General features: G+C 40.3%; 2 protein-coding genes across 3 annotated transcripts in view; one reads left to right on the top strand and one right to left on the bottom strand.

The window, feature by feature from the left end:
- Positions 1–84: 84 nt before the first annotated feature.
- Positions 85–4,820, top strand: LOC117460464 (casein kinase II subunit beta). Its single transcript, XM_034101883.1, has 7 exons — positions 85–194; positions 541–616; positions 3,021–3,123; positions 3,196–3,311; positions 3,397–3,472; positions 3,585–3,774; positions 4,064–4,820. Exons 2-7 carry the CDS (start codon positions 545–547, stop codon positions 4,152–4,154), a joined length of 648 nt encoding a protein of 215 aa, XP_033957774.1. The 5' UTR covers positions 85–194; positions 541–544; the 3' UTR covers positions 4,155–4,820.
- Positions 4,821–4,911: 91 nt separating this feature from the next.
- The window catches only part of LOC117460459 (uncharacterized), a 28,554-nt gene continuing 18,934 nt past the window's right edge, over positions 4,912–14,531 (bottom strand). For both annotated transcript variants that reach the window (XM_034101871.2, XM_034101874.2), the window contains exons 25-33: positions 14,257–14,325; positions 14,087–14,131; positions 13,388–13,450; positions 11,982–12,155; positions 8,458–8,847; positions 7,834–7,956; positions 7,519–7,629; positions 6,845–6,925; positions 4,912–6,566 (exon numbers count right to left, since the gene is read on the bottom strand). In XM_034101871.2, the coding sequence (XP_033957762.2) occupies positions 6,537–6,566; positions 6,845–6,925; positions 7,519–7,629; positions 7,834–7,956; positions 8,458–8,847; positions 11,982–12,155; positions 13,388–13,450; positions 14,087–14,131; positions 14,257–14,325 (1,086 nt within the window). In that variant the 3' untranslated portion in view covers positions 4,912–6,536. The remainder of the gene's footprint in view (positions 6,567–6,844; positions 6,926–7,518; positions 7,630–7,833; positions 7,957–8,457; positions 8,848–11,981; positions 12,156–13,387; positions 13,451–14,086; positions 14,132–14,256; positions 14,326–14,531) is intronic.

Raw genomic sequence — 14,531 nt, 5'->3', positions numbered from 1 at the left:
TCGTGATGGTCAATGCCAAAAAGTAGTTAACATCAATCGCATTTCCCTTTTCTGTGCTCGTCTTTATTTGAGATGTCATGAAGAACTTTATTTTGAAAAATGCGGCTGACCGGAAAACGACGTGCATGTCATCCGGGGAGCGAGGATAAACTAGCTAAGCTTGCAGGTTAATGTGGTAACTAATATAGAGAAAGGTGAGTAAAACTGACTTTCTGGAAACAAATATACACATGCATGAGGAACTATGTTTAAAGACAGTTTGCAGTTACAATTAATGTCAGCAATATCTATCTGTACGATGTGTTTTCACGCTAACGAATGCTAGCAATTAAGCTAACGGTAGCAGCAGGTTAGACTCCAAGGTATATTGAACATTAGCAATAACACTTTTGTTCTAAGTCCAAGAAAGGACAGATTGAGTTTGTTTGAAACAAGTTAAATCTGTGTTTATAAAGTCCACATCTCAAGGATATGAACTGCCGGTTTTAGCTGTTAGCCATAGTGAAGATGTACATGATTATTGTTGTTTTTTGTTGTCAGGAGGATGAGCAGCTCAGAGGAGGTGTCCTGGATCTCCTGGTTCTGTGGACTCAGAGGGAATGAGTTCTTTTGTGAGGTTAGTCCCCCGCATTATTAATATACAATCTGCATTTTACAGCCTCGGTTTGAAATCAGCACTAACTGAACAAGTTATCGAAAATGCAGAGCTACACTGAGGGGAAAACAATGTATGTTCACATGCTTTTAACACACGAATGAAGTCTGACATCAGCAGAATGAACAGCAGATTCGTGCAGGACACTTTACATCAGGGGTGTCCAAACTTTTATCACCGAGGGCCATATACAGAAAAATATACGAAGGGCTGGGCCACTCACCAGTGGCGGTTCTAGACCAATTTGACTGGGGGGGCCAGTTATTTTCTGAGTGGGGCACAATAAATGCAGGACGAAAAAGACAAAGACCGTATGAAGTAATTGCGCTTAAGAAATCAATGCAATACAGTTATTGGTATTTGTTTCAGTACACATATTTATTTCAGATACTTATAGTTACAGTTGTTACGCTCTAATGCAGGGGTCTCCAACCTTTTTTAGGATGAGAGCTACTTTCAAAAAATAAAACAAGTGGTTAGCCACTTTTATTCCTCTTTTTCTTCCTTTTTTTTATGCAGTGTATATATTTGGCACATTTAAACATTATTATATGCTTACATTTAACCCTTGTGTGCTGTTTGGGTCTGTGGTTCAGTGTTTAAAATGTAAGAAAATGTATGCAATTTAGTTATTTTAACCTGCTTTATTTGGGGGTGGACATCACCCCCTCTAGGGGGGTCCGGGGGCATGCATCCCCGGGAAGATTTTTTTTTTTTTTTTAAATGTTGAAGTTAAATGCATCAATCTGGTGCACTTTGAGCACAACATGAATTTATGGATACAGCTCTCAACACTCATATGAAAGGGAGCTGTATACTTTTCAATAATCCAAACATCTTTAGAATATGATTACAACCAATAACAAATCATTTAAACTTGTTTATTCTTAGGTTAGCATTATTTCTTTTTATTTATGCATATTTTACTAATCACTCCCATTTGGCTTCTTTCTTATCAACTAAGATATGTTTACTTTAATTGACTGAATTTATTTGAAAAGTGGTCTTATGAACACATGAATACTACTTTGTAATATATGTTTACATTTATATTTAAGAAGTACAATATAAGACAAGCACAAGTTTCATTTGTGGGCCATATTCCATTATACTTTTTGAATTTGCTGAGGGCCGATTCAAAATAGTCCGCAGGCCGCAGTTTGGACACCCCTGCTTTACAGACCCCTCAGTCAACTCCAACATCTGCTATCAGGGTATAGGATAGGATGCACATTTGACAGGATCAAACCATCAAGTGGGTAAAATGCACAGTAAAACAGCAGCTATAACCCTATAAACATATGTATACACTTAGCACACAATAGCACATCTATCAGAATCAGAATACCTTTATTAGTCCCACAGAGAGGACATTTGCATCGCATATGCAAACAGCCGCATCAGACACGCAAGCCTCAATGTGTTAAGAAAATATCTGCAGGGGTGTTTATATGTAAACCTGCATAAAGCAACCGTATTTTATTTTTTTAAACCAACAGTCATAAACTATTTGGTGTCAGTGTGGTTTCACATTAGGCCGGAAACAAATGTGTGAGATCAGTTTCATGTCTGGCTGGATTAAAGGTTAAAACTATTTACACAAATACTGCTGCAAAAACGTAAAAAGTAAGCACTTCCTCGTTAGAGCCACTTCCCTCTGCTGTTTGCTACTACTCTGCTCCACCAAGCATATGGTGCCTTTAAAAAAAATAAAAAGCAGCACATTTTATAAAGAGACAAGTTAAATAAGAATAAAACACTTAACATAAAACTAATTGTGTTGTCAGTATAGTATATCAATGTGCATCTCACTGGTGGGTCTGATTAAGTTAGCACTAACACAATACAACTCTAACCCCAAGCTTTCTTCATTGGCAGGATCTAAGTAATCCTGTTAAAGGTGGGGTATGTAATTTATTTCAGAAACACTTTTTGTTATATTCCATGGAATGCTCTTAACATTCCGATAGCAATGAATATATTAAATGCTTTGACAATAAATAAATAAATGTAATCTGTGGAAGCCGTGGCGCTGTAAAAAGCACGACCAATCATTTGAGCCGGCCCGGCTAAAATAACTGGATGGCCTACCTGCCTGTCAGCCTTCCATCTGTGCACAAACTTATCTCGTGCCCTCATTGGTCATGTGTGCGTTTGTGTGTGTTGGAGGAGGGGCTCTGTAAGGAAGTGGCAGATTTTTTTCCGGTTGTGTATTTTCAAATTCTAGCGCACTCGAGCTGGTTTCTCCAAAATTACATACCCCACCTTTAAGCTCTTGCATAATGCTTCTTTATCAGTGTGCTTGAGCAATGTGCTGTTGCAACAGATACATACCATTTATCATCTTCAATTGTATGTGTTACAGGTCGATGAAGACTACATACAGGACAAGTTTAACCTGACGGGTTTGAATGAGCAGGTGCCTCACTATCGCCAGGCTTTGGACATGATTCTAGACCTGGAGCCAGGTGAGAATATCAAGGAAGTAGCTGTTCCCATGAGAAATTAAATTATTTATAGTCAACACTTGAATTTGACAGATGAGGAACTGGAAGATAACCCCAATCAGAGTGACTTGATCGAGCAGGCGGCGGAGATGCTCTACGGGCTCATTCATGCACGTTACATCCTCACAAACAGAGGCATTGCACAAATGGTAGGTTATTACTAAATCATGTCAAGTTCTTACTTGCCCCATGACATGAATCATCAGTAATTTTGAAATGTGTTGTTTTTCATAGTTGGAAAAATATCAACAAGGGGATTTCGGCTATTGCCCTAGAGTCTATTGTGAGAATCAGCCGATGCTTCCTATTGGTGAGTCTGACTTCCAATTAACACGTTCTGCCTCACACAAAGCACATGCTGCACCTTTGACCTTTTGTTAGAGGATTTGCAGACATACTCACCCATCTGTTGTCTGATGCAGGTTTGTCCGACATCCCTGGAGAAGCAATGGTGAAGCTTTACTGCCCAAAGTGTATGGATGTTTACACACCCAAATCCTCCAGACACCACCACACAGATGGAGCGTATTTTGGGACGGGGTTCCCCCACATGCTGTTCATGGTGCATCCGGAGTATCGTCCAAAGCGACCAGCCAATCAGTTTGTGCCAAGGTGCGTTTGATCTGACTCAAGTTATGTATTGTTAGTTAGCTAGCTTTAACTAGCATTAACAGTACACACTTTTGAATATTAAACATGTATTTAAACTTTAAGTGTTAAAGTTTAAATACATATGGATTAAGCATACAAGTAGGCATTGTTTGTGGTCAGATTTATCTTATTTGTCATCATTTAAATGTTTAGTGTCTACTGAAACTAAAGTATCATATTACCACTAGTATCTAAATAAAAATGTACTTCTGCCAGAAAGTGATTTTGTTTCATGTTTTGTTTTTTTCAGGCTATATGGTTTCAAAATCCACCCAATGGCCTATCAACTCCAACTTCAGGCTGCATCAAGTTTCAAGAGCCCAGTCAAGACAATTCGCTAGAACGCCGCCCGACGAACACAGTGGACTGAAAGACTTTGTTGTTTACTACTTGTTGGAAAGAATGAATAATATATTCCAAATAAATGCCTGTACAGTTTCCCAAACTTGAATAGACGCTTAGATTTAGACATACTTCTTATTTAGTGAAACACTGTTCTTACAGTTGAACAGGATTTTTCTCTTCCATATTTAACGTTGAGCTATTACCAACCGGTCAATCTCCTGTAAGTGTTTAACGTCAATTGATGTCAATCCTTTGACTCGATCATGAAGGCCACAGTGTGCTTTGTGGTTTAATTGAATGTAACAAAACATCTTGCCAACAGCCCAACGGGTGTTTCCTATCAGTGAGTCAGTCAATGCTTTGGAAATTCAACATTAAATACCATAAAATCCTTAACTTGTGTGTGTCAATGTGAACAGTAGGTATTTCCAAAAAACAATGACAAACTCGAAAATTATTGAAAAAAGGACCTATTCTGGATTTCAATTGTATTCCTTTGTTCGTTTAACTTTAAATTCAGTGGTTTTATTATGTTGTTTTGGCAACTGTAACAATGTTTTCCTGACAACCCTGTATGTGTTTGATGTTTACATTACAATCTGAACAGATTTCACTTTTTTTTTTCAAGACTTTGGTGTTGATTAAACATGCAGCAACATTTACAGTGGAGCTAGTGAATGACATTACATATTGATTTACCAAAATATTTTTCTTTAAATTGTATGCTACACATATAGAATGCCAAATAAAATGCTAAATTATGCATATTTTATTATTTCATAAAAAGACAGGGATAAGCAACAATATTTTCCATTGTCTAACAACTATTTTCTTCATGTGAAATTCTACATTTTCTTCCAGGAGAGGTTTCTCTTGTATGTAGCAACAATACCAATGGCTTATTTTTGGGTAGAAAACAAAATGGCTAACAAACATGCTATCTAAAAAGGGATTCATATATTTTAAGCATTTTCTCTTCTATGAAAAAGCACAGGAAACAGCAAGTGTGAGCAATCTACTTAAACTATGTGGTAAAAAGGCTTTACAAACTTGGTTGATAATTAATGCAATATTTAACATTGTGACATCTCTAGTGATAGCCTGGAAAACAGCTTGTGTTGAAACATCACAGTACATCAAATCACACAACAGTTCCTACTTTACAAATAAATTACTGTATAGTAGAACATGTAAAAAAGACAACTTGTGCTCCTATGAGAGAAAAGCCACATATATACTGGGACAGCTGCCTGCACCTCCTCTCGCGTGGTTACTGGGACAAACCAGCTTTGCATGTATTGACCTCACTTGGCTGGATATACATATATGGACATTCCTCGTACAATCATATGGAGGTCTGTAGTCTTACAAAGAATATCAAAACCTGAGATTAACAGACCAAAGCTTGTAAAACTTTTCTTATCAACCAAATATATTAAAAGAAATATGACTTTCTACTACTGAACAAAACAAAGGGCTGAGGGCACTCCCTTGTCTTATTGTTAAAGGTTTGATAAACTTGGTGGACTACAAGAGGAAACAAATAAGAATGATTTAGGCAAGACAGGTCTTTAGTAGAGACCTCAAAGTCCAGTAAACAGCACAATGGTAACCTGCAATTCCATGAGCAGATGGATGAACAACTTAAAAACCTCAAATGTGTAAAAATTCTATAAAAGCATTAATTCTATAAAATAGAGAAATATTTGAAAATAGATCAATTTTTGGATTAAAACTTTACAATAATGTGTAGGCTGCTGGTTCTTGGCTGGTTAGGGAAGAACTTGCTTTTGACTTTTTGTTTTTGTAACTGAGCAGGGAACAACTGTCCAGATTTAAGCACAGAATGTCTTTGCTCACTTATTGATGCGAGGTACGTCATTTTGTTTTAAACAATTCTTTCTCTTGAATTAAATAGACATGTAAACAAAAATAATTCCCTTGAATGTAGTCTTAACGTTCCCCCAGCATCACCAAGGGAATAAATGCTGATAATGGTGTCTATACTAGAATTGAAACAGTGCATTTGTATAAAACCAAAACATGTAAAAACCACTAGGAAAATAAAAGCATTTAAAAGCAAACATAACGGAGATCACTCGACTGAAAATGATGTTTTTTTAACCAATAAAAGATTGTATAGTAAGCTTTTTAACACCAGTATGAGATAAGCCGTAGATCTAACTTGAGCACTGCAGCCCCCCCACTACATATAACTGGAAAAACAAAGAGGATCTACTTAGATGTATCTACCCATTCATCTATAAAGGTAGGTGCATATTTATGAGATATTGTCCCGGGATATGTGTGCGCAGGTAGAGCCAGTCGGTGTGTGTCTGAGGTGAAGAGCCAAAGGATAAATGCAGGTGGTGATTCAGTTACAATGCTGATGCTCCGCCGTCTCTCTCCTGCAACACAGACATTATTTGCACTATTATTAGTCTTTATATGAAATAATAAAGTACATTTTTCTCTATATTCATTAGATAATGAAGCTTTGGACAATCTGGGCTTTATGTCAATCTAAGCTCAGTGACTCCTTTTTGCTGGAGAGCTATGAGAAGAGTATTTATCTTACCATTTTACTTTAAACAAGAAAGCAAATAATGGTATAATCCAAAATGCCGAACTAGTCCTTAAAAATCCTGTCCAATACTATTTTGTTTCACGGGCAGGATGTTCCTACCATATCTTGGTCAAAGTCAGACTCTGCAGTTATGACGATTCTCTTCTCCACCCGAGTCTCTGAAGATCCACTTTTCACTACCTGTTGGGAAGAAAATAGTTGAGAGGTTAGGCAAAGCAAGGCAAGGTTATTTATATAGCACCTTTCAACACAAGGCAATTCAAAGTGCTTTAGAAAAATGAAAGATATCAAGAAATAGTGCAGTGGAAACACATTATAAAATGGCATTTAAAACAGTCATTAAAAAGCAAAGATAATCAAATAAACATAACAAATACATGGATACAAGTTACAGTGCAGTGTAAGATATGAATAGTTCAATTAAAAGCAGGGGCAAAAATAAAAGTCTTCAGGTATTATAACTTACATTGAAATTAGAAAAGGTTTTACATTTGTTTGAACATGGTCATTGAGTATACTTTAATGTAGGTGCACACATCATATGAGTCTGATGGGTTCAGTAGTATGCCAGATCTCACACACACACACACACACACACACACACACACACACACACACACACACACACACACACACACACACACACACACACACACACACACACACACACACACACACACACACACACACACACACACACACACACACACACACACACACACACACACACACACACACACACACACACACACACACACGATTGTGTTGCTGACCTTTGAGATGTGAGTGGTGGTGACCGTGGTGCCGCTGCTGGTCTCCGAGGTAACGGTCTGAGAGGTGGTCATAGTTGAGCTATCTTTTTCTTCGTCCGTCCCAACTGCCTCCTGAGGTAAAAAAAAGACAGGTTGACTGAGTAACTGTTTTTAAAGGTAAGGTGAACCTGAGCCTCAGCCAGGGAAGGTGCAGTGCTGCCTCATGCTTATTGTGGAGCCCCTGGCCTGACCCCCCAGACCCGCTGATATCTCCTCTAAACATGGAAGGCTTAAAGCCGACACAGATCTGGGCTGAGCAGGTCCTGGAGCCCCTACCTTTGATGAGTCATAGATGAAGCTCTTGGTCTGGACGAGAGGGACCTCTGTGGTGGAGATGCCAGGGGCGGAGGAGTTGGAGACAGCTGTGATGGTGACTGTCTGGGTCTGCACCAGAGGGGGCTGTGGATGGGAGCATAGCCCCATGAGTGGCTGTTTAACCACACACCTCACAGCAATGTGCGTCACCCCATGCATTCCCTTTTTAGCATTTGCAGTGTGGCGTGATTTCCCCCTCAACAGCCCTTTTTCTGTCACCAAATTAGATTTTTGGAAACAACATAATCACCTTGTTACTTCCCTTCCCACCACCAACTACTTGAAAAGGAAACAGGGAGATGTGAAAAGCCATGTGTGTTGGAAAGATGAAGTTAATGTTCAAAACATGCCAGAGAATAATGTGCTAGTGTTATAGCAACCCTTCACCGTAGCTATGATCACACCCATGTGCAACACCTCTGCTGCAACCGTTTTCTCTTGTATCAGCACATTTCACACAGCACTTCACAGATTCACATGCTTTGTTTAATGATAGTGCTGCACAGGAGTGAGCGAGTGTGCCCTTGAAATCATAGAAAGGCAAAGTAAAGACGGAGTCGCCCGGAGACGGGGTCAGGAGGCTACCTGGAAGCAGCGTACGACCTGCGGACCATCGCTCCTGAAACAGGAAGCTGGGGAACGTCCAACTATCTTTCCAGAGCTCTCCGACACTTCTGGACATGATCCTTCCTCCTCCAGGATCCTTTCTAAAGCTTTACAGCAGGGGTCGAAGAAGGGAGGCAGCTGCGCCATCTCCCCCTCTATGATGGGCACCAAGGAGGTTTCAAAAACTACAACCACTTCCTTATCATGCGACTCCTCCTCAACTGGAACGCCGCGGGCTTCGACACTATCAGGCTCACTCATGTGGCTCACAGTAGGACTTGATATGCCGGGAAAGCCCAAACTGCTGCTGGTTTCCTCGTTTGCCGTCTTTGTCTCTGAACCATTGCAAAGGAGACTAATGCACACGCTCTAAAAGAAGACACAACACAGTATCTGTGTGATCGTATGTTGGAGAAGTACTTCCTACTGACATGATATGAAGTCATATTTATCTAAATTATAATGCATGCGTTTAAAAAAAAAAATACTATTATGTTTACAGTATGTACAGAACAGTATCCATGTTATGAGGTTGTACAGCTCTGTAGGAACATGATGCTTTTAAAAGGGTTGAATTAGATTGTATATGACATTATTAACATTTGAACTCCACAGCATAACAATACTAGTTTGTATAGCAGTCAGCAGAGCATGTGTATCCCTTCATCTTTTCCCAACTGATTTCCACATGACGCATGCTGCAGTAGGTCACCAAATAAGATGGATACTGAATACTGGTATTGCTAAACATTTTTTATCAATGAAAAGTGTGAGAACCCATTTCAAGGAACACACACTCATATGAGCTGTACATGGAATGCCTTTTATTCTTTGGTCAGAGTTGATTGTCAAAACGTCATGCAACAAGGAATCTTGTAGCAGTTGCTACATACTGCCTCCATAAAATACTGGTGAAGGACAAAGAGGTTAATATGTATCACAATAAAGCTGCCTCGAGGTCTCCCATCACAGGAAATACTATACTGGGACAATAATACTGAAAAGATTCTCAGTAACAACACTGCGGTTTTTGGTGCTTTGTTAACGTGGATTTAGGAAAAAAGTTTACTTATCCAAAAAATCACATCACAGTGATCAGCCTAGACAATATCCTTAGACAACAGACAATATAAATATACCTCAATTTGTGTATAAAAGCAGGCTCAAAGTGATACGGTCAGGCATTATACGCCTCCAGTCAGTTGTCAGGTACAATTGATGAATTGGTGATTTAAAGTTAAAGAGACAACGCAGAAAATGCCAAAGAGTTATGGCTTGATTGTCTTTCCCAGTGCAAGTCTGTTTCTGGCCGGAGCACCCAGGTCTGCGGTTCAAAACAAAGGGAATGAAAGTCTTGTCCCACAGATGCCAGAAGAAGAAGAGAAAAAATTGGGCAGCTGGAGGATGAGAGATGAAGAAAGCTACAGTGAGGTCGCAGGAAGGAGAGGAGGAGAAGAGAAAGCGAGAGGTTGATGGGTAGATGGATTAGGTGCCGTCTCCCCAGTCACACTCACACCTGTGTGGGATTCCCGCAGGGTCCGAGACGGCCCCTCAGCTGCGTTTGGAGTAGAAGTCGAGCAGGGGACCGCGTGGGAGGCGGATGACAAACTGAGGGGGGGAGGAGGAGGAGGAGGAGGAGGAGGAGGAGGAGGAGGAGGAGGAGGAGGAGGAGGAGGAGGAGGAGGAGGAGGAGGAGGAGGAGGAAGGGGTGGGGGAGAGAGATGAGAGGAAGGAATTTTGAAATGACCCATAAATTAAATGAATCTTGAAAAAAGCCAGAGTTGAGTAATAACGTTGTAACGAAATAATAAAATGGGATTTTGATTGTTTCTTATTTTGTGTCCAGATCATGGAAAAGTTACTGGCATTTTTCCATGTCCAACAATTCGTTTTTTTCTGAAAAGACAGAAATTCATCCACGATTGTATCTTATTTATAAATATAATTGAATTATCTCAGTAAGCTGAGGACAATGAAGAACATACAGCCAAAAGGACCTTAGGCCTCTGGCTGGAGGATGTTAGATTGACCTGTTAACTACCAAGTGCTATGTTGTGTTTGATCAGTCATTTGATTTGATCTGTGTAAGGCTGCCTTGTAACAACATAGCTAAGAACTACATTCTTATCTTAAGTAGCAAGTCAGGAAGTAGCAGGACACATTCTGCTGCTGCATGTCAAAAACATGCAAACCCACATTGATATTAATCTGTACTTGTGCTAATGTTAACTCCCCCACTAGCGGCTTAAGTCTGGCAACTGAAGGTTAAGCAAAATGACAAACTGGCTTGACATTGAGCTAAAGAGTGTGCGTCCGCTCCACTGGGCAGACAACATTTGACCAATGTCATATTGCTGTTCCGATTCATCTCGTCACAGCAGACTCTAAGCTGTCAGATTTGATTTGCTTTGACTTCAGTGCAGCCCTAATGCATCCTGACAATATAATTTACTTGGAGGCATTCTTCCCCAAGTGTAACAAATATTTGTGTCCAAACAGTTATGCTGCACTTCCGTTACTGTCTCACCAAAAGGCAAACTTAAGTAGAATACACTTGTTTATTCGTGTGACAGCAGTTCAGCTAAATTGTTTCTAGTGTAATAGAGAGCTGTGATTTCATATTTTAATGTTGATACCAGCAATGACACCGTTTTTATAATGGATTCCTTTCATTGTTGACATTATGTTTCAGCCGAGGCAGGTGCAAAAGCTGCCGATACAACTGTGTAGGAGGTTTCGTCTTTTCAGGTAAAAACAACCATGGCTTGGGGCGGGCAGCAGCCAAGACATTTAAAAATCAGTGTAAAGAGAAAAAGTGCAAAGAAAAAGTATTAAAAGCGAAAGAAAGCTCTGCAATGAAGGAGGGACAGAGGAGAGGGGAAAGGGTCAATTCTGCTCAGTGTAAGCAGAACGTGCAAAAATTCATCTCCGAGTCATGCGGTAAAGTTTCCAAGTCAGGTCCGTCAGTCATGCAATAAAAACAAAGTCAGAGCTCAGAGGCATCCTTCGCAGATAAGAGGATGAGAGGAGCCAGATCTCAGAGAGGACACTCTGTCCCAGAGATGCTTCACACACAAAGTACAGACCCTATTCAACATGTCCATCTGCATTCTTCATACAGCACACATGCATGTGCTGCATACCACATGCCATCTCCTTGAATAGGTCTACATGCACACACCATCCATTGCACTCAGACTGTAAGCGGAGCAAGAAGGACAAATGGAAGAAGCGGATCCCTTCTGCTATCGGTTTTAGAATCAGTGCTAGTTTCAGGGTCTTCTGTTCCCTTTGCAATCCATGCACACTGCTCACACTAGTGCACAGATGTGTATCCAAACATCTCTAAAAGTAACATGTGTAAGTACAGCTGTAACCAAGACAACTTGGAAACTGTCAGAAGTTTCTAAATCAATTTAAATGTTTGCTTCAATTCCTGAGCAGGCTGACTTACAGGAGTTAAATCAACAGACATGTGTTGGTGTTTTCTGTGGGAGACTTACCCCATCTGCACCGGGCTGGCCGTTGACCCCCAGGGTGCGGAACGGAGAGTGTGTGGACAGACGCTTGTCCCACTCACTGGGCCTGCTCTCCGGGGCGGAGGCCATGAAGGTCCTCTTCAGCTCACTGATGCTGGCATGATGCTTGATCAGATCCTCCTGAGGCTTATCAAACTCCTGCAGGGAGGAGAGCCAAGAGGGGACAGAGAGTGTGGAGGGGGAGGGGCATGGAATTGGGCCATGCAACAATAAAAAAGGGAGAAACAATAGGGGAAGGAAAGGGCAGATGAAGGATGGGTTCGTAGTTGGGAAATCAAACGGGAGAGAATAAAGAAAATCAGTCAGTTTGTGTCTTTCTCCTGTTTCTGTACAATTTGGGTTGATTTATTGCTGATTAGTGAATAAGCATCAGCAGGGTTATTTGGTGATTCTAAAAGGAACATAGGGTTCAATCATCTACATCAAAACTATGTGGATTCTTAATAGATTAACAACATACTTTCAAAATGTAAATCATCTGGTGGCTGATTCATGAGAGCAGATGTTGGTGTATACAAAGGAAGATTCAAAGGAGTAAGTGCCACGATGTATCACATTTAATTTGAGATTTGGATGGGAAGGAGCTACAAGCGGCACATCACATGGTTAATGGTGTATTTTAAAGCATTTAGCGGTGAAGCCCTTGAAAAAACAGGCTGCAAATTAAAGAGCAGAAGACGTGATGATCGCAGATATGGAAGAAAGAGAAAGCCTGAGTATGAATGAAAACCTCATTTGTCACTATATCTGTAAAGCGTCTTTGAGCACCTGTAAAAGCGCTAACAAATTAAATCTATTATTATTATTATTAAATGAACAAAAGCAGCAGTAGCAGCTCTCATGTGGCAACATTTAGCACCAAGTTGATCTCAACTGAAGATATCGTCTCCCATTTACCAAACCGACTGCAGAGAAAGACCTTCACTGAACAGTAACTACTTATCTTCACACAGTGTGGTGCTAAAGAGCAACTTAATGTTAAGTGTTTCTCCAAAAGTCATACCTTTTACAAATGACAGAAAATGTATATTTGTAATAAAATGTCTATGGTCAAAAGCTGTAAAGCATGTTTAGAATTAGATGGAGGTAAAAGAGCAAAAGCAGGAACAGGAGAATACTGATGATCTTGGGTATCAAATGTAGCTGCTGATGAAGAGTGACAGTTTAAGGATGCTTAACACGTTTGCGGATACCAAAGCATCTTTGATTTGCAAAACACACAAACAAACGTTATCATTTATTCTGCAGCAATTAAACGCCGATGCATAAAGTGAGAATCATGCCACATGCAAGCGTGATATTAAAGAGCAGCCGTGCCACAGAGCAGGAAAACACAGATAGAGACTGACATCTCCAGAAGGGATACAAACCTCCAACATTAAAAGGCTATGTCTGATATAAATTGAGTCACCCTCAATTCTCTTAGCTCTTTTCTGTGAAAAAGAACAAAACAGGTGTGGGTTTGTTTCAGTTCCCCTGTGTGCTTGAAGATATGTTGGACATGCATACTACAACATTCACTACAGTGTTAATACAAACCGAGCTGTGAGGAGTCTGCATGCAAAATAGTTCAGGGTTAAGTGAGTATAAGAGTAGTACGGCAATGTGCTAACGAGCCACAGACCCTGAGGCTATAGAGGACTGCCTTAGGATATCTATTTGCACAATGAAAACAAACAAATAAAGAACCTAAAGTGATAGAAATGTTATCACCAGTAATCATGCAACTTTTTTAGTTAAGTGCACACATCTATAATCATGCATGTGTGCATTCCAGGGTTAAGAAAAACAGCAAGCAATGAGAGGAAATGAATGCCAAGTTGTAAACTCAAAAACAGATCATCTGTGTAAAAACGTATAATCTACTGCTTACATTTTCAATCTACTTTCAATCGACTCAATCTAATACAGTATGTTCATCCAACCTGATGTGGATTTCATTTTAGACCGAGCTGTACAGAAGCACAACATGAGAAGAGGGTGAGATTAGTGTTTTGGATGAAAAGCTTGATATCAGAATGGAGGTGGAGAGATGGCTACGGAAACGTTTACGAGGCTATGAATCTGACCTTTCGCATTCGCACCACCTCCGTGCTCGTCTCCTCAGACGCGTGCTACCCCGGGGAGGAGAGAGGGACACATGTTAGCATCCTCTGCTTGTTGGCTTTAACACTCAGATCCAGAGTGGAAACAAGTCTTGTGAGGGGCCACATGCAAGGGGCCCGTGTCTGACACTAACCTGAATGTCCCCATTGAGGGTTGCCATCAGTGAAGAGTCTACTTCTCTCTGGTCCCTCCACGCTGCTGGCTACAGCAGCAAGAGAGACACAGTTCACACTCAGACCCAGAGGACAATCTCTGTTCGCTACTTTAGTGTCTTCATTAAAGAAGACCATGAAGCCATTGCATTCAAAATTGTTTTTGAAATGTCAAGGTCATCATTATCTACAACAAACAATTCACAGCGAATTGCTATGAGGACAAATAATCAAAAAAATGGACACCAATTGTCCT

The sequence above is a fragment of the Pseudochaenichthys georgianus genome, chromosome 16 (assembly GCF_902827115.2).
Source record: "Pseudochaenichthys georgianus chromosome 16, fPseGeo1.2, whole genome shotgun sequence".
In the NCBI taxonomy this organism is placed as follows: Eukaryota; Metazoa; Chordata; class Actinopteri; order Perciformes; family Channichthyidae; genus Pseudochaenichthys; species Pseudochaenichthys georgianus.
Note: the sequence above shows the minus strand (reverse complement) of the source record. Positions and strands in the feature narration are given on the sequence as shown.